Below are 27,991 nucleotides of genomic sequence, written 5' to 3' on the forward strand. Positions count from 1 at the left end.
GGGCTTTGCCAGGGCCGAGGAGCGTGCCAAACCCTGCGTCTCTTGTTCTGCAAGAGCTGTAGAGGCAGACGTGAGGCTTGCTTGAGGAGGTCACTGCAAGCGTTGTCTAGTTTGAGCGATGCTCGCCACCCCCGCTGGTGAGCTGTGCAGCCCGTTAGCTGTGCGGACCACGCTGTGCTTCACCTCTGCCCGCTCTCCCTTACTGTGAGCAGCAACCAACACTGTTGTCTGCTTGCTTTCCCCAGGGAAAGATGCGTGGCTTTGAGCGAGTTGCAGCCTTACCAAGGAGAGAGCTAGAGCTTTTCCCAAAACCACGTCTCTTATTAACGCTGTGCTGGTACCACGATGGAGGCCGCCGCTGAGAACGCTGAGCCGCACTCCCGAGGCTTTGCAAGAGGTCAGCAAGAGGTAACACGCTGGGAAATTCCTCCTGGGGGTGAATAGTGTTTCATAACAGCTATCGCATTGATGTGGGAAATGTCCAGCAGAGATGCTAACTGGTCTCGTTACTACAGCACCTGCTCGTGTATGGTTTGCACTTTGTGCAAAGATGAAGGGCTGATGATGTTTTGTAGATCTGCAGGCAAGCTGTAAGTACCCAAGACAGCTTTGCGTCCCCTCGGAAAGCTTTAGGCAGCTGGCAATCACAATTCTGTCAACTTCCATCTGAGCAATAAATAAGAGAAATCATAAATTAGCGTGCTGTTAGTGACATGCTCCCAGAAACGCTGGATTAAGGCTCAAGGCAACAGCAAACGCAGCACATCAGCACGTCTAGTGCAGAGAGCCAGCAGATGGCACAGCACGTCTCCCCGGACCCGCTGTTTAATGAAAATTAAACACAGCATTATCTGCAGTTGGTTAGTTCAGAGATTGGACAAAGCCATAAATAGTTCTTTCAATATGGTTTTATGTGTGAGTGGTCACGGGAAGACTGTGTGTATTAATGCCATGGGAGAGAGGAGACTGTTATGTTGCTCTAAGAAATACTTCTCAGCAGGGTGTTTCGTGCTGGAGGGAAACCCCTGATGGTAAATAGATTTTGAAGATGCCCTTGAAAATGGAGGGAGGGGTGTGAAATGGGAAGGACCGCAGATGGTCATGAAAATATGGAGAAGTGAAGCAAGGTCGTGGCTAGTGCTGGTTTTTGTTTCTCCCGCAGTGTTTCTGGAGGAGGCGCGGACGCTGCCCAGGGATGTGCTCCGGCCATGGGATGGCACCCGTCCCCCTGGGCTCCTGCTTAGCAAGTCTGGCTGCCCCGCTCAGGAGGGACCCGCGCCTGGGCCTGCCCCAGCAGCCCCTGCTGCAGGTCAGGGTTTAGGTATCTGGGCAGCAGCTTTGCTTCCCCCGCGTGGTCCCGCACTGCCGGGGCCACCTGCCCAGCGTCCCTTCCATCCGCTCGCTCAGGGTGCGGTGGTCCGAGACACCGCCGGTCCCACTTGCACGTAAACGATGTGCATTTGAAAAGCACACAAGCAGTATGTAGAACCCTCAAAGGAGAGGTGTGAGGTACCCTGCTGTTCTAGAGCTGGAAAAACTGCATATACAGAGCAAACCTGTCCAAAGGACAATCTAGTCAGCAGTGTGAATCTCCTCATTGACAGGACAATGGTAGTGAAAATTATCGGTAGGTAACGTTGCTGTCTTTCTGCACCTAGAAAACATAACCCTTGGTGGGTGACAAGCACGTGGGGTAAGCCTGGCTTGCCTGCGGAAGCTTGGACAGAGGAGCTGGCGTGGCAGAGATGGACAGTGCTTTCTGCACCAGCACCTGGAACTGCTGCTTGTACAGGGTAAGCAAAATATATCCAACTCACATGGAAACACATCTGCTGCTGCCTTAAAGTGCGTCAAGGCTTTCATAGTTGTCTTCTATGATATTCCGTCAGCCACAGCCTGGGTGTTGTTTTATTGTCACTAGTGCTGGCAAATACAAATCTCAAACCCAAACATTTGGGTTTTTAAGATGGGTTAAAGCATCTGTTAGGTAAGTTGCAACATGTTGCATGACTTGGGGCACCCCCAGAAAAAGCCGTCTCCAGAAATTAGTTGCCTTTAGAGCTTTGTTTTTGCAATTGTTAATGTGAGATTGAAAAAGAAAAAAGCAATGTGTTTCAGCTTGACCATAGTGCACCGAATGCAGGATGTTCTTGAGAAACCGTCAGATTGCTGTTCTCCCTGTTGACAACACTGTGGTCCATGTTTATTGCCTTGCCATAACGAAAAGGGTTTGTTATTCTCTTCAGAAAGACAATCCTCCTGAGAGAACTTCCCATCAGCATTGTCTTAATAGTGAGGAGTGTATTTGGACATTGTATTGTCACGTCTAGCCCAAGGGTCTGCAAATGCTTTCGTCCAGCAGGTCTCACCCTTGGGGAGGCAGGAGACGTGCGACCGGTGGCTTTGCTTCCTGGGTAAGGTGAAGCAAGTTGGAGTCCGACTTCCTTGTTCCTGCACGAAGGTGGATTTTTAATGTTAAAGTCTGTGCTTTCCCGTGCGGACTCTGATCAGTGGAGTACCGCAGCGGTGGCGACTCCGTGAGCACAGGGCTGCTGCTGGCTGTGGAAATGGATGTGGAAATACACACCAAGGGCGGGTGTCTTTGTTAGGAGACCAGGTGAGCTTGTCTTTTGTTCTTTAAGGTGTGAGAAATGTATCAGCTGGGAGGAACAAAGTGTGGAGTACATGAGGCTGGGGAAAAGCCCCAAGCCGTCAGCAGAGGGGTGCCCCCTGCCCCAGACGGGTTTGGTTAGTGGTGGTTTTGCCCGGCTCCCGCGGTCCATCCTTCAGGCCGCGTCTGGCGGGCGCGGCGGCCCGGACCGGGAGCCGGGCCACGGCCAGGGGGGCCGGCCGGGTCCCACCGTTGGGGCCCCGCGGCCCCGGCCCCTCCCGGCCCCTCCCCGCGCAGCCGCGGCCGGTAGCGGTTGAGCGGCCCGGCCCCGAGCGCCCCTCCCTCAGTGGGGCGGCCCCGGCGCTGCTGCCCGGGCGGGCGGGGCCGAGCGGCGATGGCGGAGGCGGAGCGGGAGCCTCTTGTGCCGCCGCTGGCGGGAAGTTCCCGGGACGGGCCCGGCGGGGAGGCGCCCCCCGGCATGGAGCGGCGCGCCGAGCCCGGGGAGCCGGCGGCGGCTGAGGAGGAGGACGAGGCGCGCCCGGACTCGCCGCCGTTCTTCCTGCTCTACCCCGGCCATGGAGCCGCCGCCCCGGCCGGCGTGTGGAGACCCCCGGCCCCCCGCGGCGGGGCCGCGCTGCCCGTGCTGCTGCTGAGCTACACGGGGCCCGACGGAGCCGCCGGCGACGGCCCCCGTGAGTAGCGGCGCCCTGGGGCGGGGCGGCGGGCGCTGCCTCCCGTGCTGCCCGGTGCCCGGGCCGGGCGGGCCGGAGCTGCCGTGGCCGGGCGGGGGTCTCTGCGGGGCCGGGGCGCAGCGGGCGGTGCCCTGCAGGCTGCGGGGGCAGCCCGGGGTGAGTTGGCAGCGCCCGCACCGGGCGGCCGGGCGCAGGGACGGGGTGTCCCCGGCTCCCCGGGCCGTGGCGGTGCCGCCCTGGCCTGGCCGCTCCCCGGCAGCAGGGGCTGACCGCGGGGAAACCGGCAGAGCGGGACCCGTGGGGCTGTGGAAGGAGGCGGTTTGTGCTGGCGGTTGTGAGCAACGCTCGTGCACGGGCTCAGCAAAATCGGCACGCGCAGAGTCCTTTCTGGACTCTTTCTTCTGGGAGCGATTCGTGCCGCCCTGTGAAGTCAAACATCAGCCCGTGGCTTGGGGTGCAGTCGTGGGCTGACAAACGCTTGCTCCAAGTGCTCTTGTAGGGAACAAACCCCAGTCAAGGGCATTGCGCGCTGGGTGCCCGACGAGGTTCAAGTGCGTTGCCGGTGTGCCCTCTCACGTGGGGCGTTCGGGTACCAAACAGTTTCTGCTTCTTAAGATTCCGTGTCACGTTTTTGTGGTGTATTGGGTGAGCTCAAGTGCTCTGAAGTAGCTGTTGTGTGTGCTTTAAAAACACAAAAACTATATGGGATCTGCACGTACCTATCCATCTTAAAATAGCCATCAGCTTTATCTTCTGGGCTTGGGCCATGGTGTGGGTGACCAAGGGTTTTGCCTTTGCTTTGTCCCCTTCTGTCTACATCCTGGGTGAATAGTCACATATTAGCTGATTATTTTCAGGTGGGTATCTTTCTTTTTTCTTCTCCTTTTGAAGCTAATGTACTTCATTTAAACCGTTACTCAGCAAAGCTGTCACCAGTGAGGTAAGAACATAATTTCTGTAATGCTGAACACGGGTGGAATGACCTGACTTGGCTTTGAGCTATATGAAGGGTTTTCTGACTGTGAGCTTCTGTGCACAGACCAGAACTCCCTCCCTGATGAGCTGTTTAAACAGACAGCATCCTGTAAAACCCTTCATTTTTAGATTTATTTTTTTCCTAATCACAAGGTCTTTATGCGCTGTAGTGCTGCGATGTGTGTGCAAGGTACTGAGCCATTTATGACAGAAAAGAAGCTTTTAAGAAAAATATTTAATCTTAGGCATCATGCTTTTACTGTTCCAAGCTCTTTGTAGGGAGGGTTCTGTGTAGATGCGGTGGAGCCGGGCGCTAGGTGAGCGTGGCGGTTCACAGGGGGTCGGCGTAGGGACTGCCCGGCTGGGCGATGGTCTCTCCCTTGCGTTACCCGTCCTCTGCAGCGGCTGTTGAGCTAAGCTTGGAGAAGCAGCTTCGCAAAGGGTGTAGGGAAGTTCCCAGAGGTCCAGCTGCCCATGCAGCAGTGTGTGTCAGAGCCCGCTCGTCGCCAACTGGCTGACGCGGTGCGAACAACGTCTGCAGGAACGGCAGTTACGGGAATCGCCGTCGGTTTGCATGGTGTCTTGGGCTGTTTGTCTTGAGGCAAACTCTGTAAATCAATTTGTTCATCATCCTGTCTTTGGTTCTGTGTTTGTGTGGTGGTTTTATTTCTGAAAAACCAGCTCTCATTTGTTCGTGGAGCAGCAAGAGCAGTGGATTCTGCTGCTAAGGCGGTGTACTTGTCCACCGGATGCTTTGGGAGTGTCACCAGAGCAGGGGGTAGAACTTCACTCTGCCACAGAAGCGCTGTTTTGTGTTTAAGTTCAGTAAGTTAAGCAAGTTAACTGCTGGCTGCCTGTAGAGCGTATGGCCTTGTAGGTGTTGTCGCTCTTGCACCTGCTCCGAGCAGCAGTTACTGTGTGCAGCACTGGGTGCGCTGCTGTCAGCCGTGGTCCCGGGCACAAAGGCTTTCAGGTCTGTGCTGGTGTGAGCGGGAGGCCCCTCGGTGGCCTGTGGAGCCCTGTTTCACAGGCTCTGCTCCAGCACCGCCAGACCAGGTTGTCATAGCGTGTGACAGCTCAGCATCGTCTATTCCTGATCTGCAAGAGCACCCGAAGTGATTGTTCTGTCTGCTTCCCCTGATTCTTCAGTGCTGCCGTTATTTTTAGTCGAGATAAGCTGGGGCGTGTGGAGAAGGCTATTTTTGCATCTTGTGTGTGTATTAAAAAAAGTGACATCCTCTGTGATATCTTAATCCTTTTCCACGCAGCTGTAAACTGAGAGAAGCTGCCTCAGTGAAGAGCGTTTCCTGCTGGCTCAGGAGCTCTCCCTGCGGTGCCTGGGGGTTGCCATTTCCACGAGAAGCCACAAAAACTAGTGCTCGGTGTTGGCATCTATGTGTTTCAGTGGAGGTAGTGACCCGTATGCTGACAAGACAGTGTTTCAGAATGTTTTGGAGGTTTATTTGAAGGTCGGCATGGGGTTTTTTTTGTTTGTTTCGTTATGATGCAGTTGTTTAACTGTTCCCTCTCTCTCGAGGTCTTGCCACAGGATTGAATGGTACCGTACAGCTGCTTTACACTTAAAAATCTGGACAGGTGTGTTTGGTGTCTGTGAGCTAATGAAAGCCCTTGCAGCTCGGTGGTACCTCGGGAGAACACGTGGTAACAGAGCAGAACATCGTAAGAGGATGTCTCCTATTACAACTCCATTTGCTCTGTGGGTTTTGTCCTGGATGTATTTTTTTTCCCTCCAACTAATCTTTCTCCCTCTTGCCTAAGTTGTTTTATTTATGAGGTAAGAGAGATGAGGTGATTCCGTGAGTCAGATAAGGCCACAAGTGCAAGGGAAGGAGGTTGTGAAAGTCGTTCATGCCAATGACACCTGCTCTTTAGATCCAGATGATTCCAGACACACAAAAGGAGCTAGGAGATTTACTTGAACATGCTGAGCTGCAGTAAATCTTTAGAATACTTCTAAAATACAGTAAAACCAACTCGATGTTGAACCCTGTGTGCAGGGTTCACGGTGTCACTGTTGTTTGAGGTAATGTATGCATCCGTGTTGGCACAGCAGTCAAACGCTTTGCAACACAGATGTTTTGTCACTAACGTTATCTTTTGAGATTACACTCCAGGTGAGAGTCCAACCGTGTGCTCTGTGGAGCAGCAGCTTTCTCGGCTCTCCAGCCCGCGTGGTCCTGATGCTGGTTCCTCGGGTCGTCACAAGTGGTACAGCTGCTGCGCAGGGAGATGGGTGGTTGGACGGCTCGTTGATGCGGCGTTGAAGCCCAAGTGAAGGAAAGAGAGAGGATGAGAGCAAAAGACGTGATGTGTTCATAGGTTTGCTAGTAAGAGATTGTCACATGTCGGGCAACAACATGGGCAGAACATGGGCAGATCCGAGCTGTTGCCCTTGGAAACCAGGGAGCTGCCCTGTGGACCAGCCTGTGGGGCTGCTTGACCCGATACAGCACCCACAGACAGGTTACATGATTCAGAAAAACTTGCAAGGACTTGCTCGTGGCTCATGTGTGTGTGATATAGAGGCTGGTGTTTCTTCATAACTTCTGTCCTGTTTGCATGGGGTTGCCTCTGGCGTTTTAGTCTCAGCCACTCGGAGCAGCTGTTTCAGCGCTCAGTGGTGTATGTGAGTTGTTACCATCGGACCGTTCCCTTCAGCAGTGGCTCCCGTTTGTATGGCATCCATGGTTTTTCTGTGGTTTCTGTGGCCTGCTGGGATTTTAGTTAACCAGAAGCAGCGTAGTCGTCTGAAGCAACAATCTCATCTGCCAGCCTTGCCGTTCTGCTGTACGGCTCGTTTGCAGCCTCTACACAGTGACTGGGTCAAGTCTTGTAATCATTGAAACCTGGTTTGGTTGCAGGCTGGACTTGTGGAAGTAAAACCCCACCCAAAGGTGCCGCCAGGGTCCAAAAGGTTGTTTGGGAATTTGTTTGGGTTTTATTGCTTAGATTGTTGTAGTTTATTCAGACGTTGAAAGTAAACCCACTTTCCAGCACGGCTGGTACCAGTGGCTGATGGAGCGCTTTGCTTTGCTTTGCAGATGGTGAGTCTTAAAATCCCAATGCAGCCGATTTCAATTCTTTTATTGAAAACACTGGAGCCCAACCCTGCCGTGTCTTGTGGTGTCGCCAGGGCCCGTCCAGCTCAGCCAGAGGGGCTCGTGGGGCCAGCCGAGGCTGCCCGACTTGTCTGAGGCTGAGAAAAGGGCTCGTCATTAACCGTGTTCCCTGCGTTAGTACCCGCGCTAGGGTCGCTTTTGCCCTCTGGCCGCTCACAGGAGCGGGATGCAGCGTTACCACTCGGCCTGGAGCTGCGTGGCAGTCTCATCAAAGGCTTTATGAAAATGCAAGTATTTGATACCTTCTTCTGTTTCTTTGTAATTCTTTGAGGCGCTGGCTGCGGGCAGGGCTTGGCTTGTGTTCTCCAGGTGACGATAAAAACCTCCCAGAGCAGTAACTCACAGGATAGTTCCTTTTTTAAATCTTAAAAAAAATTTTCCTGTAGCACTATAGGTGATACATAGACACCACCTGCCTTTGTTACGGTGTTGCTGCTTGATGTAGAGTTTCCTGAAAGCTGTACTGTAAGGGTGAGTCGTCAGGTTTTGAAGTGCGGGTGTAAATTCAGGCGTCTGCTGGAACCTGCCGGTTACAGTCTGCTCCGGACAGCCGGAGAGCTCTTAGGGCTTCAAGCACCCTGATCAAAATTGGCAAGAAAAAACAAAACAGCTTGAAAAACAAGTTCTGAACCTTGTTGTTGTTGTTTCCAGAAAAAAACCTGTGCAGCTCCTCAGAGCTTCTGAGCATCCGCACACATGGAATCGTTTTTGTTTCTTAGAGCAGCAAAGGTGCGGTTTGGCAGAGATGGAGTATCTCCCTTTCTGTTGAGGTGGCTCTTTAGAAACTCTGTCAGGTGGTGTATGGTGTCCAAAGCTTTGTTTGGGGTGAAACATACTAATCAACTGAAATTGACCAACGCTGAAAAATACTCTTCCAGACATTTAAATATCCCTATGGAATATTTGCAACCAGAACGTTGCATAAAGGAGTCTGAAAGCACAACTGAGCTGGAAGAGGTAGACGGGCTTTTTATTCCTTCATGCAGCAAATAGCAGACGAGGAAAGCACAGTAAGTGGAGCGGTTCCGTACCTTGTGTAACAGACTGCGCGGCGGCCCGGGCGCGTGGGTCCCCGCGAGGCTGCGTGCAGCCCGGCCCCGCGTGGTGGAGCGGGAGCTCCGCGTTACTCCTGACGCTCTTTGTGTTGCAATGGTTTCAAAACAAAAAAGCTCACCTGGCTCATAATCAGATATGTTTCATAATAGCTTGCACAATAGCTGATGGTGCTTTGTTGACTCTAAAGGGTTTATTTTGATGATTTGCTGTCTGTTTAGACTCTTTCCCAAGGTTGTTAAGGGCAAGCGAACATCTCTTCTCCTGTAGCTGTTTGTATATGGCAGCTTTCCCTGGTTTTAAGAGTGTGTTGCAATGTGAACGCCGAAACTAGAGATAGTGATCAGTGAGAGGACGCCTGAGTATCACCGGAGTTCCAAGGCTGTCGCTATGGTTTATAAACGCCCTTATCTCAGGGAGAAGGAACAATAGTAACTGTTGTCATTTGTGAAATAACTCTGCTTTGCATCACTGTAATAATGCGCTGCATGGCTCTTTGTTTGCTTAGTGTGCTGGTGAGAAAGACTTGCTGAGTCAAAATTTTAAGCAGCACGCAGGAAGTTTTCACTGAGAGCAGCTGCTTTCTCTTGCCTGTTAGAACAACAGCTATTAACCTTGTTTCCCTTTATGAGGCTTTTGACAGAATGGGTGCTTTTTTTCCAAAAGCTGTGTGCATTGGGATGCTGTATTCTGTATTGACTAATCAATTTTTGTATTTCACACCCCTAAGAAATAGACAAGCATCCTTTTGAGTATTTTTTTTAGGAGAGAAAGTGTAAAGAGAATGATTAAGGTCTCATGCAATAATAATTGTTCTGTTGCTGTCAATACAGTGTTTTGGTGGACGGTCAGCCTTTTCCACATGCATCATTGCAGATGGGTGCTGCACATTGCTCTCCACAAACACACTGGAGCCACAGAGGACTAGATGAGCTAGTGTACTGCTGCTGGTGTTGTCGCTGAAGCGGGGGTGCCGCGCTGTCCCCGCGCTGTCCCCGGCAGGCGGGGCTGGCGGGGCTGGGGACACGCGCGGTTTGGACAGCTGGGGAGGGACGGGGGTGCGGTGCTGTCGTTGGATTCTGGGGTGGCTGGGAGCTCGTTTCTCTGCTGGCTGAGAGCCAGGACTGCCTCCTGAGCCGCGCCGGAGCTGTGCCCGTTTTCACACGAGGTTTCCAAAGTGTAAGATAGAGTCCAGTAGCTGTGTATCTTTGTGGTGCTCTCCCTCCCTGTTCTTCTATGTGTGCCTGCCCTCCTAGAAGAGCTTAATCCTCGATTGCTGAGGTGCTTGCAGCCAGATCAGTTTTTCCTCGCTGTTCCCCGGGAGGATAAATCCATCCTCACGGTTTTGTCTACGTGGGAAGTGTTAGCTCAGAGGTACCCCTTGAGAAGGTTGCACAGCAAATGAAATGCACACTGCAACTTGCGCATCTACTGTGGAAACAAAGGTACTGGATTAATTCCTGTGGTGACACCCAGGCGTGTGAAAGAAATACAAATCCGTCTTTGTATTCCTGGCGCAGCTCGTCTGGGCTCCTTTGTAGCGCCGTGCGTCCTGCTTGTTGCCGATGGCCCGGCCAGCCCGGTGGCGGGGGCCGAGCCGAGCCCGGTGGCGGGGGCCGAGCCGAGCCCGGTGGCGGGGGCCGAGCCGAGCGCGGCCCCGCACCCCGGCGCCCGTCACATGAGCGGGATGCTGAGCCGCTCATTAGTCAGCCATTTTGGTCGCCACCCTGCTCAGTGCGCACAGCCAATCCTGCCCGCACGGCGCGGCGGAGCGGCGCTGGATCGCAGACCTGCACAGCTGCCTCTACCTGCTGCCTTTGTTTTTGCTCGGATAATCATCAGAGGAATCCATTCTTTTTTCTCCGCTGCCCTTTTTGTTTTCCTTTGTATTCTTGCATTTTTTCCTGCCGTATTTGATGCAGAAGGTGGGTTTTCCGTGGTCGCTTGGGATCAATAGCCTTCTAGCATAGCTGAAGACGGCGACTGTCAGTGCAGAGGAGGAACAGACGAGCATCAAGGAGCAGCATTTTTACCTTGCTTTATATATGAAAAGGCCAGAGCAGTCTGCGATCCTGAGCATATCTGTCCTTTAATAGCAAGGTATTTCTTATTTTATTCTTCAGAAAGCTTTTCTTTTTAGTTCTTTCCCCCCGCGTTGTTGTTGTACCAGCTGAGTCATCATGTCTGCTCTGACGCCTCAAAGCGACATGCCAACCCCCACCACAGACAAGATCACTCAGGCTGCCATGGAGACCATCTATCTTTGCAAATTCCGGGTGTCGATGGATGGAGAATGGCTCTGCCTGCGCGAGCTGGACGACATCTCGCTGACCCCCGACCCAGAGCCCACCCACGAAGGTACGGCCGCTTCGCTGCGCGGGAGGGCGTCTCCGGGGAGATGCTCGTCCTGCCCGGAGAGCCAGGAGGCCGCACTGGTGCTTCACGTTGCCCCGGGGATGTGTTGCATCTGCTGCAATGCACGCTTTGAGAAAGGCAGATTGTGCTTCATTGCCTTTTGTTTTGTTTGTTTTTAAGATGTATCTGTCAAGACGAGGTGTGTGTGTCAGGAAGGAGCATGCCACAGTGTGTGTTCAGTGATACCTGTAATAATGATTTAACTCTTAAAACAGGGCTTGTAGCTCTATTTATCAGCTGTCAGCTTTTACAAACGGGGCATACTGGCAAAATACTGACTGGCCTGCATGCAGTCGGTGGGTAGGTTTTGGAAAGCCCCAAGTCCCCAAGTGATTACGCAGTTACGCGTTTGTCAGGTGATGAACCATCACAAGTCTTGCAGCTCGCCGCTCTTGAGCGTGCTCTGTTTATCATGGCTTGGGAGCCTGAAATGTGGAAGTGCAACGCATCTTGCTCTCTTCTGGAAAAGGATTTGTGATCTGGGTTGATAATGAAAACAGTATAATACTAGGTCACATAATATGAGAACTGAAAGCTCTGTGAGCACATAAAAAACAAGAGGACATCCAGTCATTCTCTACCAATAAAAATGTGGGGAAGGAGGAGACAGGATGAATTTTTGCAGGGATTTGCACAGTGGCTACTGCTCCTATGGTTACTTGGCCCCAACACGCGAGGTTCGGATGTCCCTTGCAGGATGCCGAGCACCTTCAGCCCCTCAGCCAAGGGGCTCCAGCTCATGTCCAGTAACCGCCGAGCTGCGACTCCACCACGTTGTCCTGCTTGGCCCGTTTGCTGGCCTGGCAAGCCAGTAATATCTTACTGTATTGCTGCCTTGCTGGATGAGGCGACTTAAGTTGCGGTGAGGATTAGAGCTTTAAAATGAATTCCCAGGTGATAAGTGAGTTTCCCTGTGACAGCTGGGTTCAGCGGCAGCAGCCTCGGGTTGGGGTTTGGTTGCCAAGCACGGAGTCAGTCAGAGGTCCCAGCAGAGCCCGGGCGGCAGGAGCTGTTCCCGGGTTCAGCGCCCTGCAGGGCCGGAGCAGGGCGTGCAGGCCGAGCCTAGGCTGCCCGGCCCAGCTCAGCTCAGCTCCAGCTTCTCGGAGTGCCACGGCCTTACACCTTGCTCAGCTCGCTGGTATGGTTTGGGGCTTCAGGATTTTTTGAACAGTACGTTCTAGTGCAGGTGGATTGTTTTCATGTCTTATCTCTCTCATAAACAGTAGATACCCCTTGGCTCGTCATGCTGTAGTTAGTAAGTGACCCCTAAGCAATCCAGGGCTGTTCCCAGCACAGCCTGGAAAACCTTTCAGTCAAGCAGTGAGTCAGTTCTTCAGATCCTGGTCTTGACGTGTGTGTCCTCCCTGTTCGCACTCTGGCTGTGACCAAGCTCCCGAGGAGGGTGTGCTGGGACGGGTCGGGGTCTGGAACAGAGCTTTTCTGGGCTGCCTTTCCCAAACACCCTGCGCTGTACAGATGGCACTCCTGCCTGCCTGGGTAAGCAATTCAAACGCTAGTACTGCAGTAACTCTTCTCCAGAACTAAAAAAAGAATTGTTTTAAAAGCTGTCCTTCCAGAAGAGGCTGGAAAATAGTATTTGCTTATTTCCTTCACATATGATTTAGTTCACATATCAGAAATCAATAAAGCAAAAAGCTCTGTCATAGTGACCTTCTGGAGGTTGCTTGTTGGGAGGCAGAAAGTCTGGTTGGGGTTCCGGTTCTTTTGTTTTGTTTTTCACCCAAGTCGTATTTTTAATGGAGATATGAGGTCAGGAAAAAATGTTCATAATAGAGAAGCTGACACAGCGTTATCCCTGCTGTTAGAGCCGGTGCCGCTGCATCGGCGCGGCTGCGGTGTCCTCGGCAGGGGCGGAGGGACGGGGTGGCGGGGCTTGCAGGCACCGGGCGCTTATCCCAGAGGAGAAACAGGGCAGCGGGGAGCTGAGGCTGCCGTGTCTCCTCATATCTCCAGAAAACTGAGGGACAAAGGCAGGGATTATGAGGAAAGAGAAAAGCAATGCCAAAGGCGTAACAAAAGGTTGCATTTTTTCCTTAGAAATCAAGACGTACGAATTAATATATTGCCGTAGCTTGTTGAAATGAGGGTTTGAAGCGTCTGGTTGCTGTTCCTCAGCTCTTGCTGCTTCCCAGGAGTTTCCTGGCTCTGTGGTCTGCTGTGCCGCTTTCCCAGCCATCCTGCCGTCCTCCTCCTCCCCCGCAGCAGACCGCTCCAGCCCTGTTCGCGCCGGCGCTGCCCCCGGTCTGCCCCGGCACTGCCCACCGTGCCATGGCCACAGGAGGAGGAGGGCGGTTCTGGGCACTGAGGAAGAACGACAAGACAAAGGGTCAGGAACAGAACAGCAGGCAGGATGAGGAAGGGTTTAGAGTGTTGAAATGTGACTCTAATGGCTGTTATGCTCTTGTTAGTTTGCGATATATAGAATGATCACTGGGGCCTCCTTAGGGACTTAGGTGTAAAAAACCATAATGGTTGTAGTTTTTGTTGCCCATTGGAGAGTAGGTGCATGTGTAGGATTAACACTGATCTTCACTTTTGGGGGAGGTTAAAATCTGGCACGGTGTTCCTGGATGGTGAATTTCCACTTGGAATAGTCCATCTTTCTGAGGAGCTTCACTTGGAGCAGTGGGAATTGGAATCCTCACGGGCTCGGCTTGTAATGGAGAGCAGGAGGATACACGTGATAACTGTGATAACCGTATGGTCTCAATTTACTTGTGACTCTGAACAGTGTAGTGTCTTCTTTTTTCAAATCCTGTTGTAGTTGCACTGAAATGGGGCATTAGAGGAGTGTATTTACAACATGCGAAGATGAAATAATCTTTTCCATAGTATAATTTTTAGTAGCTAAGGTCAGATTTTTTTTCCCCTTTTTTAAACAATGAATTTCAAGTTTGATCCAGGTGCATGTTTGTGTAAAATGCCACGAGTACAAGTTGTGCACCTCTTTAGAACAGCAAATGCTCTTCTCTATGCTCCAGTTCCTCTTGCCTGTTAGTCTCCTGCACCGTTTATTGAATCATCCTTCAGATTCTCCTTTTCTCTCCATTTTCTTTTCAGGTATTTTTCCATCTGTCTTGAGCGCTTCAAGATGGTTCAGGGAGGCAGCATGACCTGATGAGCTGTATTTTTGTTGAGCAGATCAGCAGCCCCGCTGGTGCGGGGGGCCGCCTGGGAGCACGGGGCGCTCCCTTTCGGTGTGTGGCGGGGCTGGAGTCCCGCTGGGGGAGCAGAGCGCCAGGAGCCCTGCGGCCGCACCGCGGCTCGGGGCGCTCCGGCGCGGGGAGCAGGAACAGCAAGCCTGGGAGAGGGGAGATGGCTGCGGATTGTGCCTTTGCGATTACAAAACTGGTCTGCTGTGAACACTGTCCCGAGAGCAGCAGGAACCTTCCACATGTTGACAAAAATTGCATGAGTTTGGTTTCTTTTGTTAGGAAAAAACAAACAAAACAAACCCTCTCTTAAAGTGTATTTGGTGGTGGGAGCACCCAAGCAGGTCCAAAGTGTGAAGGAGCTGGAGAGCAGACTTAATAGAACAGATGTGAAGTTCATAGTAGGCAAGATAAATGAATTACGGTGTGTTAATGGCCATAAAAGTCTTTTGAATAACAGGTCATGTAATCCAGGCAGCACGGACTGAAAATTAACATGGTCAAGATGGTCCCTCCCCAGGGACGGGGAGACGTCCCGATGAGTGTGTTTGCACCGGGTGCCTTCACGAGCCGTGAGGAGAGGGAATGGACCTAGAGCGAGAGAAGCTGGACCTGGACCCTGCAGCACAGGGGAGGGAAGATGGAGCTTGAACAGCTCCTCGGGCGATCGGCGCCGTGTGCCGGGTCAGCGCCGTGTGCCGGGTCAGCCTGTGCCGAGGGAACTCAGGGCCCAAAAGGCCAGGCTGAGACCCACAGCAGGCCTGCACTAAGTTAGTTCTATGTTTCAAATTGTAAACTTGTGTAGATAGTTCCTATGTTGTAATTAAGAAATTACAGTGGAGAGATGTTTTCTTTGCTCTTTTAAGCTTGTTCAGACCAAATCAAGTCAGATCTGGGAAATGTGTGGCGGGGTTATTTCCCTCAGAGATAAGGAACTGAAAGTGTTGCAGAGAAAACTCTTTGGTGTCAGCCAGGATGGGAGGTGAAAGATGGGGAAAAACAGTACTTGCATGTGATGTACCTTTGCTGTTTACTTGTTCCATATGTGTAATGGAGAGTGGACTTGGAATTCCCGACTCCTCTGGTCTTGTTTTTCCTTCCTTGTAACCTCTTCCCAGTTTGTTGCACATCTGTGACTTTGCTGTTTGTTTTAGCGCAATTCAAGAGTTTAGTGCCAGAACGTCTGTGGCGCAGGAAAAATGGTCATGTCAGCGTGTGCCCGTGACGAGGAGCAGCGCGTTCTAACGGGAGGGTGCAGCAGGGCAGAGCGTGGGGAGGATTTGTAGTGTCTGTTCTCCAGCCCCCGGGTGTGGAAGCAGCTTTCCCAGACAGAGGTTGCAAGGTGGAATGAATGGGCTTGATTTCTGCTTCACTGCAGGCCTTTCTCTGTTTACATGTACATTTGGAGATGGGGTTTTTGTGCACTGGGTTATAAGAAATGTTTTGTCTGGAGCTGCTTTCCAGGTTGTGAAGAGATGCTTCTGGGCTGCAGGCTGCCTGGTTGCTTCCTCGAGTTTTGCATTGCCAGGTGTTGGAACATGATGCCGAAAGTCTTTGCTGGCCTGTTTTCTTTGTCAGTGCTTCATGATCCACCTGCTTTGCAAATCTAACCTGAAAGAAATATTAATTACATACCCATGGGTGAGGTTCTCAGGGACGTGGTTTAGAGGTGGACTTGACAGTGCTGGGTTAACGGTTGGACTTCGTGATCTTAAAGGTCTTTTCCAACCAAAACAATGCTATGATACTAACCGCAGCTACTTAATTTTCTTTCTTGACCAGTGTAATCCTGATGAAATGTATGATTTGTCATTCTTAAGGCAAAACATATGAGCTAATGCAATTTAAATAAATACAATCATGTGACTATAGGTTTTCATTTTGTGACCTAAGCATTATTTGTCCATACAATGCAGGAGAACACGTTAGTGTTAAACGTGACGTTAGTACAATTTGTCATGCATTTGCAGTATTTCCCAGTGAACTCTTGCAGCTTTCCCTTGCGTGTGCGATGAGATGGTCCAGAAAAGAGCAGCAAGTGCTTAGAGCAGCAGGTTAAAATCAGACTAATAACCCTGTAAATCACCTTCTCAAGAGCACACATGTCAGAGTTTCGTTGGCTGAACATTAGAGTGTGGATAGTGCTTGTTCTCTTTAGGGCATAATGAGGGAACCCGTCAGTGGTGGTGCTGGGCGCCGCAGAGCGCCAGCTGCGCCGTCGGTGCCTGGGGGCGGAGTGAGTGCTCTGGGGAGTCAGTGAGGCCGGGAGGTCTTTGCCTGCCTTTCTGGAGGAAAAGGAAAGAGATCCCGGGGTGCTTTGTGTAGTTCGGCTTCAATACAAGCGAGGTGTTGAGTAAAACAGGGGTGGGGAGAGAGCCCCCTTGCTGCTCGGTGTCTGTGGTTGCGGCTGAGTTTGCTTGGGTTCAGTCCATTTCGCCATCGTCCAGGTTCCTGCAGTTGTTGCTCGATCCTAACCGATTTGCCAGCACTTCTGTGGGGCTTATTTTAGACATGCTGGTTGTTCCCCAGCACCCGTGTGGGTGCCCAGCAGGAGCAGAGGGGCCGGTGCTCTGTCCTGGTGCCGAGTGCTGGCTCGGGGCTGCTGCGGCTTTACTGAACATCTCCACTGCTGTCGTGGGCAAGCTTACAAAATAAGCCCTTTGTGTACGGGTAAACAGAGCATGGGGACCCTGGTATCGCTGCATTTTTGGTTTTTGTAACTCTTCAATAATTTCTGCAAGCCTCCGCACAAAACCCCGGATCTGGGTCAAGCCCTTCCTAGTGGCCGAGGCAGCACAACTGACCTTTCTTTGTTGCCAAGTGCTTTCAGACTCAGTTTTCACTTCCCAAAGTTGATGCTGGGGTTTTTTTTCAGTTATTTCGCTGACTTCTCAGTTTCTCCTTGTGCATTTGTTAACAACTTCTGTACTTAAACGAAACGCGGATCCTGACCTATTTAGTCCGTCTTTGGAGGAACTTGGTTGTCATATGAGGCTTGGAAACTATAAAAAGGATGTGTAAATTCATTGCTTTGCGCATCTTCCTTTACCCATGAAAAATGCCATAGCTGCGTCAGACGCGCTGCGAGCCTGGGACACTGATGGAGCTTCCTTCTCACACCTTGCCTTGGGCCAGCCGCTTCTATCTGAGATAAACCAAAGCACAAAACCAAAAATCCCACACCCAAACCAAAAAACCCGCAGCACTCTGTTCAATAGCAGTATGAAATAATGTTACTGCTGGTACATTCTCTTAGGGCTTATTTTTCCAGGCTTTGATTTGCATGGGGCGGTATTTCCGCTGGCGACGTCCCTGACTCCTGCACGAGCCGCTCCCGGTTCCAGTGGGTCTGTTTGGTGTCGCCCATGGCTGTGACAAATACTGAACCACAAAGTGAGATCTGAGCAGGTTCAGGAAGCTAAAGTTAGGAGCAAGAGTCTGCGTTTGTTTTCTTACTGTATGTAATAATTCACTTTTAATCAATCACCACTTTGTAAGCATTCTAATTAGTGGGAACAAAATGGTGGCACAGAGGAGCTGCTGCTTCATATAGGTTAGAATCGTGGCTCAGTAAGATGTGTTTATATATATTTTTAAGTTGTTAGCAAAGGGTGAAATGTCTTGATCAACCTTATTTGGCGCTTGCACGGTTCCACCGCAGCTGGAGCCTTGGGGCTGGAAAACCGGGTCCATCGGCTCCGACTGAACCCGCAGCTGCTGCTGTTCAAACCAGCCGAGACAACTGCTGCTGAGTCAGCAAAGCACGGGAGAAGGAGCTTGGGAAACTCGGTTGGAATAGTGGTTGGGATTTGCACGGGTAGTACCTGAACGGCAGAAGTACTCTGTTCCTTTGTCAAGGACTCGCTTGTATTTATTGCAGTGGGATATTCAGTTCTATAATGCTAATCCTCCTGGGAATCCAGTTGGAATGAGGTGATCGGTTTATAAGGACTTACAAGTCTCGGTCATCCTGTTTTCCAAACTTGGTACACATCGTTTCCTGGCTTTAACGCTTTTGCATGGTAGTCAAAATGTCTTAGATGTACCGTGAGAAGGGGCATGGAAACGATCAAGTTGCGGGGGTTTGTGGTTATTTTTTGTGCACATGTGTTTCTAAAGGTTTTTTCCCCGCTGTTGTTCAGTGGAAATCCCAGACAAGCGGGAAACTGTACCATGTAAAAGAGAAAAGGAAATGTGTGCGAGCTGCATGAAGAAATGCACGGAAATGTGAAGGAGAAGGTGCTAATTCAAGGTGTCCTTTTACCTCCAATCTGTACAGATCCCGTAGTGCCTTAGTGCCGAGTTCCTGTCGTTCTTGCAGGCATTTCTCACTAGTCAGAGGGTAAGAGTATTGCCTGGAGGGGTATAACAGAAGAAAATACTCGTGACTGCACTGGCTGTGTGTCTGTAAGCTGTGTGTGAATCACTTGCCAAGGGCTAAGAAAAGAACTCCGTAATTCTTCCATGCGATTTGGGTAGCGATGTCCGGGGCAGCCAGGACAGCCGTGTCAGGGGTCTTGCTCTCTGTGGAGCATCCAGCGAGGTGGGGACTGCGCTGCCCGGGCTGTGACCTGGTTCAGGGCGGTGATTCCTGTGCTAACTTAAAAACAAACCAACCAAACAGAACACACCAAAAAACCCAACCAAACGTGGGTCACGAGAAAGCAAAACCTTGTTGTGTGTGTACGCCTCACTACCTGTTGCCGGCAGCTGTCGCAGCAGGACGGAGGTGCTGGCTGGTGTTTGGCTATGGAGCTGAGCAAAGCAAGAGGCTTATAACAGGTTAAATAATCGGAGACTTGTATGTAGGCTAAATAGGGTATGTAGGCTAAATAGGGTATGTAGGGAAGAGTCTGAAGTGAGAAAGATCACATGGAAGATGAAGTGAAGCCTGGCAATATTCTCGTTCCCCATTCCCAAACTGATTGTTAACAGTTCGTTTGCTTTTGTTACGAGATGTTCTTCACTTTTTACACTTCAGATTAAGGAAAAAACAACATTCGTGACTGTGAGATACAAGAGCATTCAGTGATGAAGTTTGGCCTTGGTATGCCAGGTGATCAGAACCTGGTTCTGATCTCTGCGTGTGATGGAAAGCGCTGTTAAGGAAATAACTGCACGTGCAGCTGAATTCTTGGCTGATGAATTTTCAGAAATGCTAGCAATACAGCGAGCAAATACTCACTCTGTTAGCTTGTTTATGTAGTTCTAGTGTGCAAAGCGTTCTCTCAAACTGCTGTATTTCTGACTTGCGCTCACATCTGCTTTTTAATTCTAAAATAAAAAAGGCGTGGGGAAGGACTGGAAGGCCCTTGAGTCACAGAGTCCAGCTCTGCAGGGTGAGGTGCGGGAACGGGAGCGCGCTGCCAGCTGCCGTTCAGTGCACCTGCGGGCAGCCCGGCCCCCGGCTGTCAGCGCAGCCTGCGGGGCACCGGGGGCACGCCGAGCGCCGCCCGCGTCCTGCCCGAGCAGGTTCGGCACCGAGATCCCCGCGTCTCCGGGGAAGCAGAGGCAGGTAAGCCCGGGTGTGCTCACGGTCCCTCCACAGCCCTGGGCAGAGGAGAGTCCTGCTGGATGGAACGCTGTTCGCCAGGCCATCCTGGGCACACGGGCAGGACACGGAGCGCTGCTGTTCTGGTCTCAGTGTTGCACTAACACCTATGGGGAAGAACCGAACTGGTGAATGAGGAAAACTGATCTCTAGGAGGCAGCTACTCAAATAAAACATGTTCAGAAGAGTGAGGGGTCTGCTGGTCAGTGGTGCTGCAGCATGGGAAGCTTTTGGGGCTCAGTTCAACTACTAGTCTTAGGGGTGTGTAGATTTTTTCCTATGAAGGCAGTGATTGCAAACGTGCAATTTGTGGCCAGTGCGGCAGGAGCAGGCTGGTGGTGCCTTGTCCGTGGGCAGGAGGAGGTCCAGCAGTCCGTGTACTTTGCTCGGGACTTTGGCACTGCTGGCCGGCAAGGGGAATAGAGCCTTTGTGTGCTTCGGACGCTCAACGCCCTGCGAGGGAGCGCTGGGAGAGCAGGCACGTAAGTAGGGGGCTGAAAACCCCGCAGGGTTCAGGCTCTTGGGGCCGCCAGCCCTGGTTCGCTGGGTTTGGACCCGCAGTCCTCCCAGCACACCCGCCTGGCCGTGCCGGCTCCGCGGGGGCCAGAGGCGCTGTCCGGAGCCAGCCCGCCGTGAACCGCGTCAGAGCGACCTGTAAACCTGTGCCCAGGCCGAGCTGGGTCCCCTCTGAGCGGGCTTACGTGGGGAACGGCGCCTGTAACGGAGCCAACGCTGTTGAACCTTACGCAGACTGTCCTCAGTGCCATTTTCCCGAAACATGCAGTGCTTGTCGTGCTTGCTTTTCGTGTCTGGCTCTATTTCCTTGTGACCTGGGGGGATCTTTTTGGGCTGGGGTAGGAGGAAACCGAAGGAATGCTGATGTTGCATCAATATAAAGACTGAGTACTTCGAACTTATATGCAAAATTATGTATTTCTTTTCTTTTTAGGATGTGCTTTGTGAAACTGTTGCTGGCCTTAAAGCAAGCAAGCTGCTAGAGCTTTACTGGGCCTGCCTTTGACTCTCAAGGAAAAAATGTTTGCTGAAATGCTTTGTGCAGACTAATAAACCCTTTTGACTTGCGAATCTTTCACCACTGTGAATTAAGTCTTGTATTATGCAAATTTCCCTTTCAGTTATCCTTTCCTTATACCTTGATTTTGAATCTTTCCTTTAGTTCATGGCTTGCATGACGAATTTTCTTTCTTTTCCTTTCTTTTGGCTGTTTGCAAAGACTCTTGGGAGGATTTGACAGATGAGGTGGAGCAATTGCGTGACGATACTGAAGGTGCGTGCCACGCCGTCGTCTTTCAGCTGTTATTTCCGCCAATGATTTTGTTTGTTGTTTTGAGGTTGGTGCGAAGCCCGCTGTCCCTGCCGGGCCGGCGCGGGTGGCGTCGTGAGGTCCCAGCCGGGACACGCGGCGCTGCCCGCGCGCGGCCGCTCCGGCGCTCCTGCCCCAAGCCGCTCTGAGCGCTCCGGCGTATCTGCGTGTGGCGCTCGCCATCGTCTGACTTCTCATTTAAAGTGGGTGTTGTGTGAAGGCTTTTCCTGTAAATCTTAGCAGCCCCTTCTTGGGTTCTATGTGATCCGTTTTGGTTTCTAAATTCTTACTGATATCGAAAAGAAGCGCATACAGTGTTGCTTAAAAAAATTTAGGGCATGTTGACTTCAAGTGGAGGTAGAAAAAGTGAATAAACAGGTGACTACTTTACTTGTGTTAAATGCCTTCTGAGACAGTTATTTCCCGAGCCTGATAAACAGAACGTAGAAGGTGCAGTGATATGTGGAAGCTAACGGCAAAATATTTCAGAAATCACCCCAGAGCTTCAGATTTTCTCAAGTATTTCCATTTATCAACTTGAAACTTTGCAAAAGCGAGTCTAAAATCTTCTACTGCAAATTTGGATTTAAACTTGTGAAGTACTAATATTTTATTTTTATATATATATATATATAATATATATATGTTTGTTTATTTATTTTTATTTATCAATATATGTTGGTTCTTACAGATGGTGCGAGTGTGAAATAGATGAGTCCCCAGCTCAGCGTGTGCTCAAGTAAATTTGTAGTTTGATGACTACAAATTTAGTCCAAAGTCTTTAGCCCGAATGGCTCCAAGTGTAGTCCGCAGTCTTTGCCCTGGCAGTGCCGGGGGAGGAGCTGAAGCTCTTGGTGTCAGTGGGAGACGTGAGAGCACAGCTCCTGGTTGTCCCCACACCCTAGTCCTGGAGCAGTGCATTTCGGCTGTTTCTGCCAATTTCTGAGTTAAATGTTTCGGAAGGTGGTGTAATTGCGCAGTCCATGGTGACTGTTTTCTTACCAGTGTTTTGTTCAGTTTTGGTCTAATTTTGCCATTGGGATATTAAGAAAAAGCTGCATTTGTTTCTTTGTAGTACAGCTGAGCAATTGAAATATGAAACTATATATAAATCAAAAGTAAAATGGTGAAATGAAGCAAAGGACATTTATCGTACGGGTTCAGGGTTATAAACAGAAGGTGAAGTATGAGCAGCAGTGTGAAGGGTACGTCTGCCTTACACTGGGTCGTTGCGATTGTTGGCAGAAGAGGAACTGACGGCCGCGGGCGGCCGATGCGGAGGAGTGGGCCCGGCCCGGGACGGCGGCTGCAGCGCAAACGGCGCGGAGAGCGCTTCTGACACGAGGAAAAGCAGCGTCCGCCATGGCGCTGCAGTGGCTTTTGTTGAAGTCTGGCAACTCCGGTGGTATAAATAGTTTTCAAGTGGGTGTGTTGAGCACAAAAATGAGGTTTGATGCATTAGCTACACCTGTCCCTTGCTTGTTCACCTTGGGATAGCCACGGTGGTCTTGAAGGAAAACAGGCTTTGGAGACTGTTTTCCCGTAAAACATTGTGCCGATTTTTTGCCTGTGTTTGGTCTTGGGGTGGGAGGAAATACGTTTGAGAGGTGTGTCTTGTCTGGCTTCACTTGCATCTTCTTTTCCACTGTCCCGCTCTGGTTTTTCGAAGCTGGTGTGAGGGAGCCCATCTTGTCCCCCAGTGACGCTCCTCGCCGTGGGCCGCGCTGCTCCGGCGGGTGACGCTCCTCGCCGTGGGGCTGCGCTGCTCCGGCGGGTGACGCTCCTCGCCGTGGGCCGCGCTGCTCCGGCGGGTGACGCTCCTCGCCATGGACTGCGCTGCTCCGGCGGGTGACGCTCTGCGCTCCTAGCCATGGGGCTGCGCTGCTCCGGTGGGTGACGCTCCTCGCCATGGACTGCGCTGCTCCGGCGGGTGACGCTCCTCACCGTGGGCCGCGCTGCTCCGGCGGGTGACGCTCCTCACCGTGGGCCGCGCTGCTCCGGCGGGTGACGCTCCTCGCTCCTCGCCGTGGGGCTGCGCTGCTCCGGCGGGTGACGCTCCTCGCTCCTCGCCGTGGGGCTGCGCTGCTCCGGCAAGTCAGCGTGAGGAGCGTAGTCGCAGGAGCAGATGGAGCGACCTTTGAGGCTCTCTAGTGGCCATGTTTCCTCTATTAGGAAATCATGGTTTATTTTTGCAAGATGGTGCTAGTCCAGCGGCATTCCGGTGTACCCACAGAGTTAGAGCAGACAGGTTCAACTGCGAATGTGGAAGGAAAAATCCAGTAGCATACAACCCCTTTCTGTATCGCCAGACGTGCCTTGGCTGTTCACAGGGGAGTAGTCGTGTCACTTCTACCTTCATCACTGCTGGCCTTTAAGAGAGTGTTTGCATGATACGTAAAACAAGTAGCACCTTCCAGGGGAGAACCATATGAATTACTCTGAGAAGAACGCAGATTGTGCTGCTGCTCTTTGCCTCTCCTCGGATGGTTTGTGGAGAGAGAGCTTCAGCTCGGAGGGGGTTTCTCATCTTCTGCCTTGTGCGCTGTGCAGAACACAGACTAAGAGATGATTCCAGTGAATGAAGTCCTTAATTTATCTAGAGATTTGCTTTTCACATTTATTTGAAGTTATACATGATTTCGCAGCCGGAGCAGCTGGAACTAATGTCGTTCCTCATGTCAATTTGCTCAACTGAAACTCAGTGTGCTGTGGATAGCCGGCTGGTTTGCTTTGGGAAAGTGCGTTTCACCATGAGCGTGTCTCAGCTCATCTGAATACAATCCAGATCCTTTACAGGACGGTGTTTGAGCAGGTTTGTCCACATCTGCAGCGTTTCGTGACTCCCTGCAGCTGCGGTAAGCGGAATGGGGAGGAGGGGTACAATTTGCGTTCACCAGGTGAGAAGCATCTAGACCAGGTGCGAACAGAAAACTTGCCTCTGGTGCAACATCATTTCGGTAGCAAGATTTTTCCCTCTTCCAGTGTTATTTCATGGCCTGAAGCTCAAGCACACTTTATTTGTGGATTAGGACAATTTTACTCTGGTTATGGGACAGTACTGCTGTAAATGAGGGTTTTTGCACATTACGCAGGTCAGGGAGGCCCGCAGGCAGGGTGTAGTTTGGAACATGGGTGTCTATATTTGTTTTTGCAACAAGAAGATGCTAGCAAGTATCTGAATACGTATGGTAGAGGAAGAATGTAGTCTTGGAAAAGTTGTGCGAGCATTGAAAATGTGAGTGAGCTGTCAGGAGCTGTGAAGATCAGATCCTTATTGTCAGTGGGGAAAGAAACATCAGTAGTGCTGATAAAATGGGGAGAGAGAGGGGTGGGAATTGGCTCCGTGTTATATCAAAGTGTAAAGAAAAAAGGTCACGAGAGGTAACGACAGAGAGACACATGGGCGGCTTAAGTGTGAGAGGATTCATGGTTATCTTTAGATTGAAGAACAGCCCGTAAATGGAGAATTCTCAGCGGTTTGTGGTGACTGGACGTAACTGGGGACTTGCCATGACGTTCAGTGACGAGTTGCCAAGATGTAAAGCGCAATGTCAACAGCTGTCTCCAGACTTTTCTTTCTTGAAAATGTAAAGCTTGTGTAGTTATTTGAAGTGTGATATATGGCCTATTCCCATGTCATTGTGCCTTTGGCCATAAAACGCTAGTTAGCTTTGATTTCTCTCACCAAAAGGCCTGAAGAGAGCGCCTCAGGTCAAACTGTTGCTGCCCCCAAAAAGTCTTCAAAGCTGAGGGACAAAAAGAGAGGGAGGTGGGATATCTTATTATTTTAAAAATAGCTCTGTCACTCAACAGTTTTTTCTTTTTTTGATAGATCCTAATTATCTCATGGCTAATGAACGCATGAACCTGATGAACATGGCGAAACTGAGCATCAAGGGCTTGATTGAGTCGGCGCTTAACCTGGGCAGGACGCTGGACTCGGACTACGCCCCTCTGCAGCAGTTCTTCGTGGTGATGGAGCATTGCCTCAAACACGGCCTCAAAGGTAACCCGGCGCGAGGGGCCTCCCCCCGCCTGCTGGTCTGAGCGTAGGAGCGGGGAAGAGCCGCCTGGTTCTTAAAGTCTGGTTTCGTAAGCTACTGTAGACGGAGGAGAGGCGGAGCAGGGTCGCTGCTGTGACCACGGTTGGCTTGACAGGCCGCGGGAACAGCAGTAAATGTGCCGAAGGTGTGACGCCGCGGGTGAGACGTTCCTGGCTGCTGCGGTGTCCTGCTGCGTTTCACGCGGCTTTGCAGATGTGGGTCGAGTATAACCAAGTGACGGGGGATAAAATCAGCAGGCTCATGACTCCCTGTTCTCTGCAGTTCCTCCTGCTCCAGGGACACAATGGTCCTCTGGCAGGAAGAGGAACCGTGACACAGAGATCCTTTCTCAATATTTTGCCAAAGCTGAGGATTTTGGCTTTGCACGGCTAATGTCTTCTAAGCTGCTTCTAAAATGGCAAACAGAACATGTATTGAACCATATCATATGGAGTCACAACTCAAATTGCCAAGTGGTGGACTGCTTTTTTTAATATGCTGCCCTTGTGTGATAGTAGCTTGAGATGAAAAGCAGAATTTACAGTTCCCTCTGAGCACCCATGTGTACGTCCTGTGGCGCTGCTTCAGCAGCTGTGTTCAGTGTTACACATGGAACGGGCGGCTCCTGTTCTGGTTAAGGTAACGTTTTGCAAGGGGAGGGTGTTCACATTCTTCAGGTTGTTCATCCGTGCACCGGTGTACTTGCCCAGTTTCAGTCCTAGAAGAATCTTTCTGGGGGTTTTTGTTTGCTGCTCATTTACTTCCGACCATGTTTGAGAATGTATTTAGTAAGCACAGACCTAATGGGCTCATTTTCTGTCTTTTTCTAGCCAAAAAGACTTTTCTTGGGCAAAATAAGTCGTTTTGGGGACCACTAGAACTAGTAGAGAAACTCGTTCCTGAAGCTGCAGAGATTACAGCGAGTGTTAAAGATCTCCCGGGGCTGAAGTAAGTACAGTCTCTTACCACACAACTACATAACGTGGTTTTTATTGTAAGAAAGGTCCCGAAGAAGAGAAGAAAGGGCAAACATAACCCTCAGGAATCCATCTGCCACCTTCTGCTGATAGAAATGGATCACTGCTCTTTTTCGTAATTGTCTGTGGAAGGAGAGGATAGGATCTGTTATTTCTGTGTTAGGCACATGGGGTTTTGTGGACAACAGAGCAGTTATTGCTTGCACTAAACCAGTGGCGATGTGCTTTAGGTACAGGAATAGCCTTTTACTGACTCTTTCTGAAGTCGGACTGAAGAAGGGACTTGGAAGGACGGTGATTACAGGTTAAATAATTTTCAGGCTGATAGAGGTGTTTTTTCTTCTAAAGAAATGCTGTTAAACTTGTCAAGTTTGTGTAAAAGGGAGGCAGGGTCACAAACTGGAGAAGATGCTAGCTTATGTTAACAGAGGAGGAAAACCAACCAAAACCCAACAGCAACAAAACACAGGACCAAACCCACAGCAATTTAAGCATGTATTGCTTTTAAAAATGTCATAGTCATTTCAGACATGGCATTCAGGTTTGTTTAGTCCATGCTAAAAGGAAACAGTTAAGGTTTCAACACGGAGAATGGAAAAAAGGCATAAAGAAGCTTTTGTATGATGAGCAAGACTAAGGATGGAATGTTCTTTGCTGGAAGAAGAGGTGACTGAGTTGGGAGCAGTCTCTCTTCGGTTACTGTTGGTGTACATGCTGACAGGCGCTTTTCCTGGAGAGCTGTGCAGGACTCCAGCTTGCAGGCAGCACGGGCGCCAGCGCGTTGGGCCAGCGCTCCTGCTGCCTCCCCCTGTTGTGAAACAATGTCAAAACACAAAATACATTGAAATAAAGAGCACTTTTAGAATAAATTTCCGAACCGTAGACTTGCGTTCATGCTAACCCTTGGGAAGTGTTATGTCGTGTTGGTGAGGTCAAGGGTGGAGAGCAGTGAAGGTGACTTCCATGGGCGGTGGCTGCTCATACTGGTTCAGGTTAGAAAGTGAAGCGCCCCACGTGCTGTTTGGTGTGAGACAGCTGATGGACTGCTGGAGGTGGAGAAGAAATCTCCTCGTCAGAACGCTGCTCAACACGGGGGATTGGCACCTTCCTTTGGAGCATCCGCTCCGGGGACGGGGAGCCAGGGCTGCGATGCCACCTGTCAGTTGCTGCGTTCTTAAAGCTTCACTTTGCCAGGAGAAACGGGGAAGGACCGGGGCTATAACCAATTGCATCCTGTGAGTGTGTTAACGAGCAAAATGCTTAAAGAGAGCATTATGGATTTCGTGTTTTCAGCGGCTTAGTGGATTTTCACCTGACTTAGCACCTCCCTGAAGGAGTGGTGCTCGGGCGTCCGTGCTGAACTGAAGCGTGCACGTGTTCTTCCTGCTTGCCTTATGCCAAGCTCATTCTGAATCAGAAGGTGGTTTGAGGAAGCAGCTGATCTCTACCGATGGCTGTAGCATCCAGTAGGGATGAAGTCAGGAAAATGTTTTTAGTATAACAACAAATAGATTATTTGTTATGAAAGCAGCAGTGACTGCTGAGAAAAACTTGTGTGTAGCTGTTGGCACGTACCTGTTTTCATCAGTATCAGCTCCGTCTTTGAGATGCAGGAGCGTTAGGAAGGGATCGTTAAAGCTGTTTGTGAATGTGCTGTTTTGCTCTGGCCCTCGCAGGACACCCGTGGGCAGAGGGAGAGCGTGGCTGCGCCTGGCGCTGATGCAGAAGAAGCTCTCGGAGTACATGAAAGCCTTGATTAACAGAAAGGATCTTCTCAGGTGAGCACCGTGCTCTCTTGGATTAGCTCAGGGTCACTTCTGCCCTCTGGTAAGATTTCTATGCTCGTTTACACGCGAATGATAAAGTATGCATGTACTTTTCTTGAGAAATGGTAATAGTCATGAAATGCAGAGCTTCCTCTGAGGGATTCAAAGGTCTTAGTGTTCTTTCTTGATTCAGAAGTTACTTCTCCACTTTCATTGTCTCAAGTAGCCATCAGAATAACACAAATTTGGTTCCCCAGAGGTGATTTGGTGA

General features: G+C 50.8%; 1 protein-coding gene across 10 annotated transcripts in view; it reads left to right on the forward strand.

Moving 5' to 3' along the window:
* Positions 1-2,556: 2,556 nt before the first annotated feature.
* The window catches only part of RUFY3 (RUN and FYVE domain containing 3), a 43,816-nt gene continuing 18,381 nt past the window's right edge, over positions 2,557-27,991 (forward strand). For 3 of the 10 annotated variants that reach the window (XR_010472596.1, XM_065062885.1, XM_065062888.1), the window contains exons 1-4: positions 2,957-3,303; positions 24,767-24,940; positions 25,808-25,925; positions 27,631-27,732. Coding sequence is in view for 8 of the 10 variants with exons in the window: in XM_065062885.1 (XP_064918957.1) it covers positions 3,006-3,303; positions 24,767-24,940; positions 25,808-25,925; positions 27,631-27,732 (692 nt within the window). In the remaining 2 variants the exon portion in view is untranslated. Of the gene's footprint in view, positions 2,618-2,956; positions 3,304-10,108; positions 10,830-20,844; positions 20,899-24,766; positions 24,941-25,807; positions 25,926-27,630; positions 27,733-27,991 lie in introns of those variants that run through there. The other 7 variants (XM_065062886.1, XM_065062893.1, XM_065062890.1 and 4 more) reach the window with 7 other exon arrangements.

The sequence above is a fragment of the Columba livia genome, chromosome 4 (genome assembly GCF_036013475.1).
Source record: "Columba livia isolate bColLiv1 breed racing homer chromosome 4, bColLiv1.pat.W.v2, whole genome shotgun sequence".
Classification (NCBI taxonomy): domain Eukaryota; kingdom Metazoa; phylum Chordata; class Aves; order Columbiformes; family Columbidae; genus Columba; species Columba livia.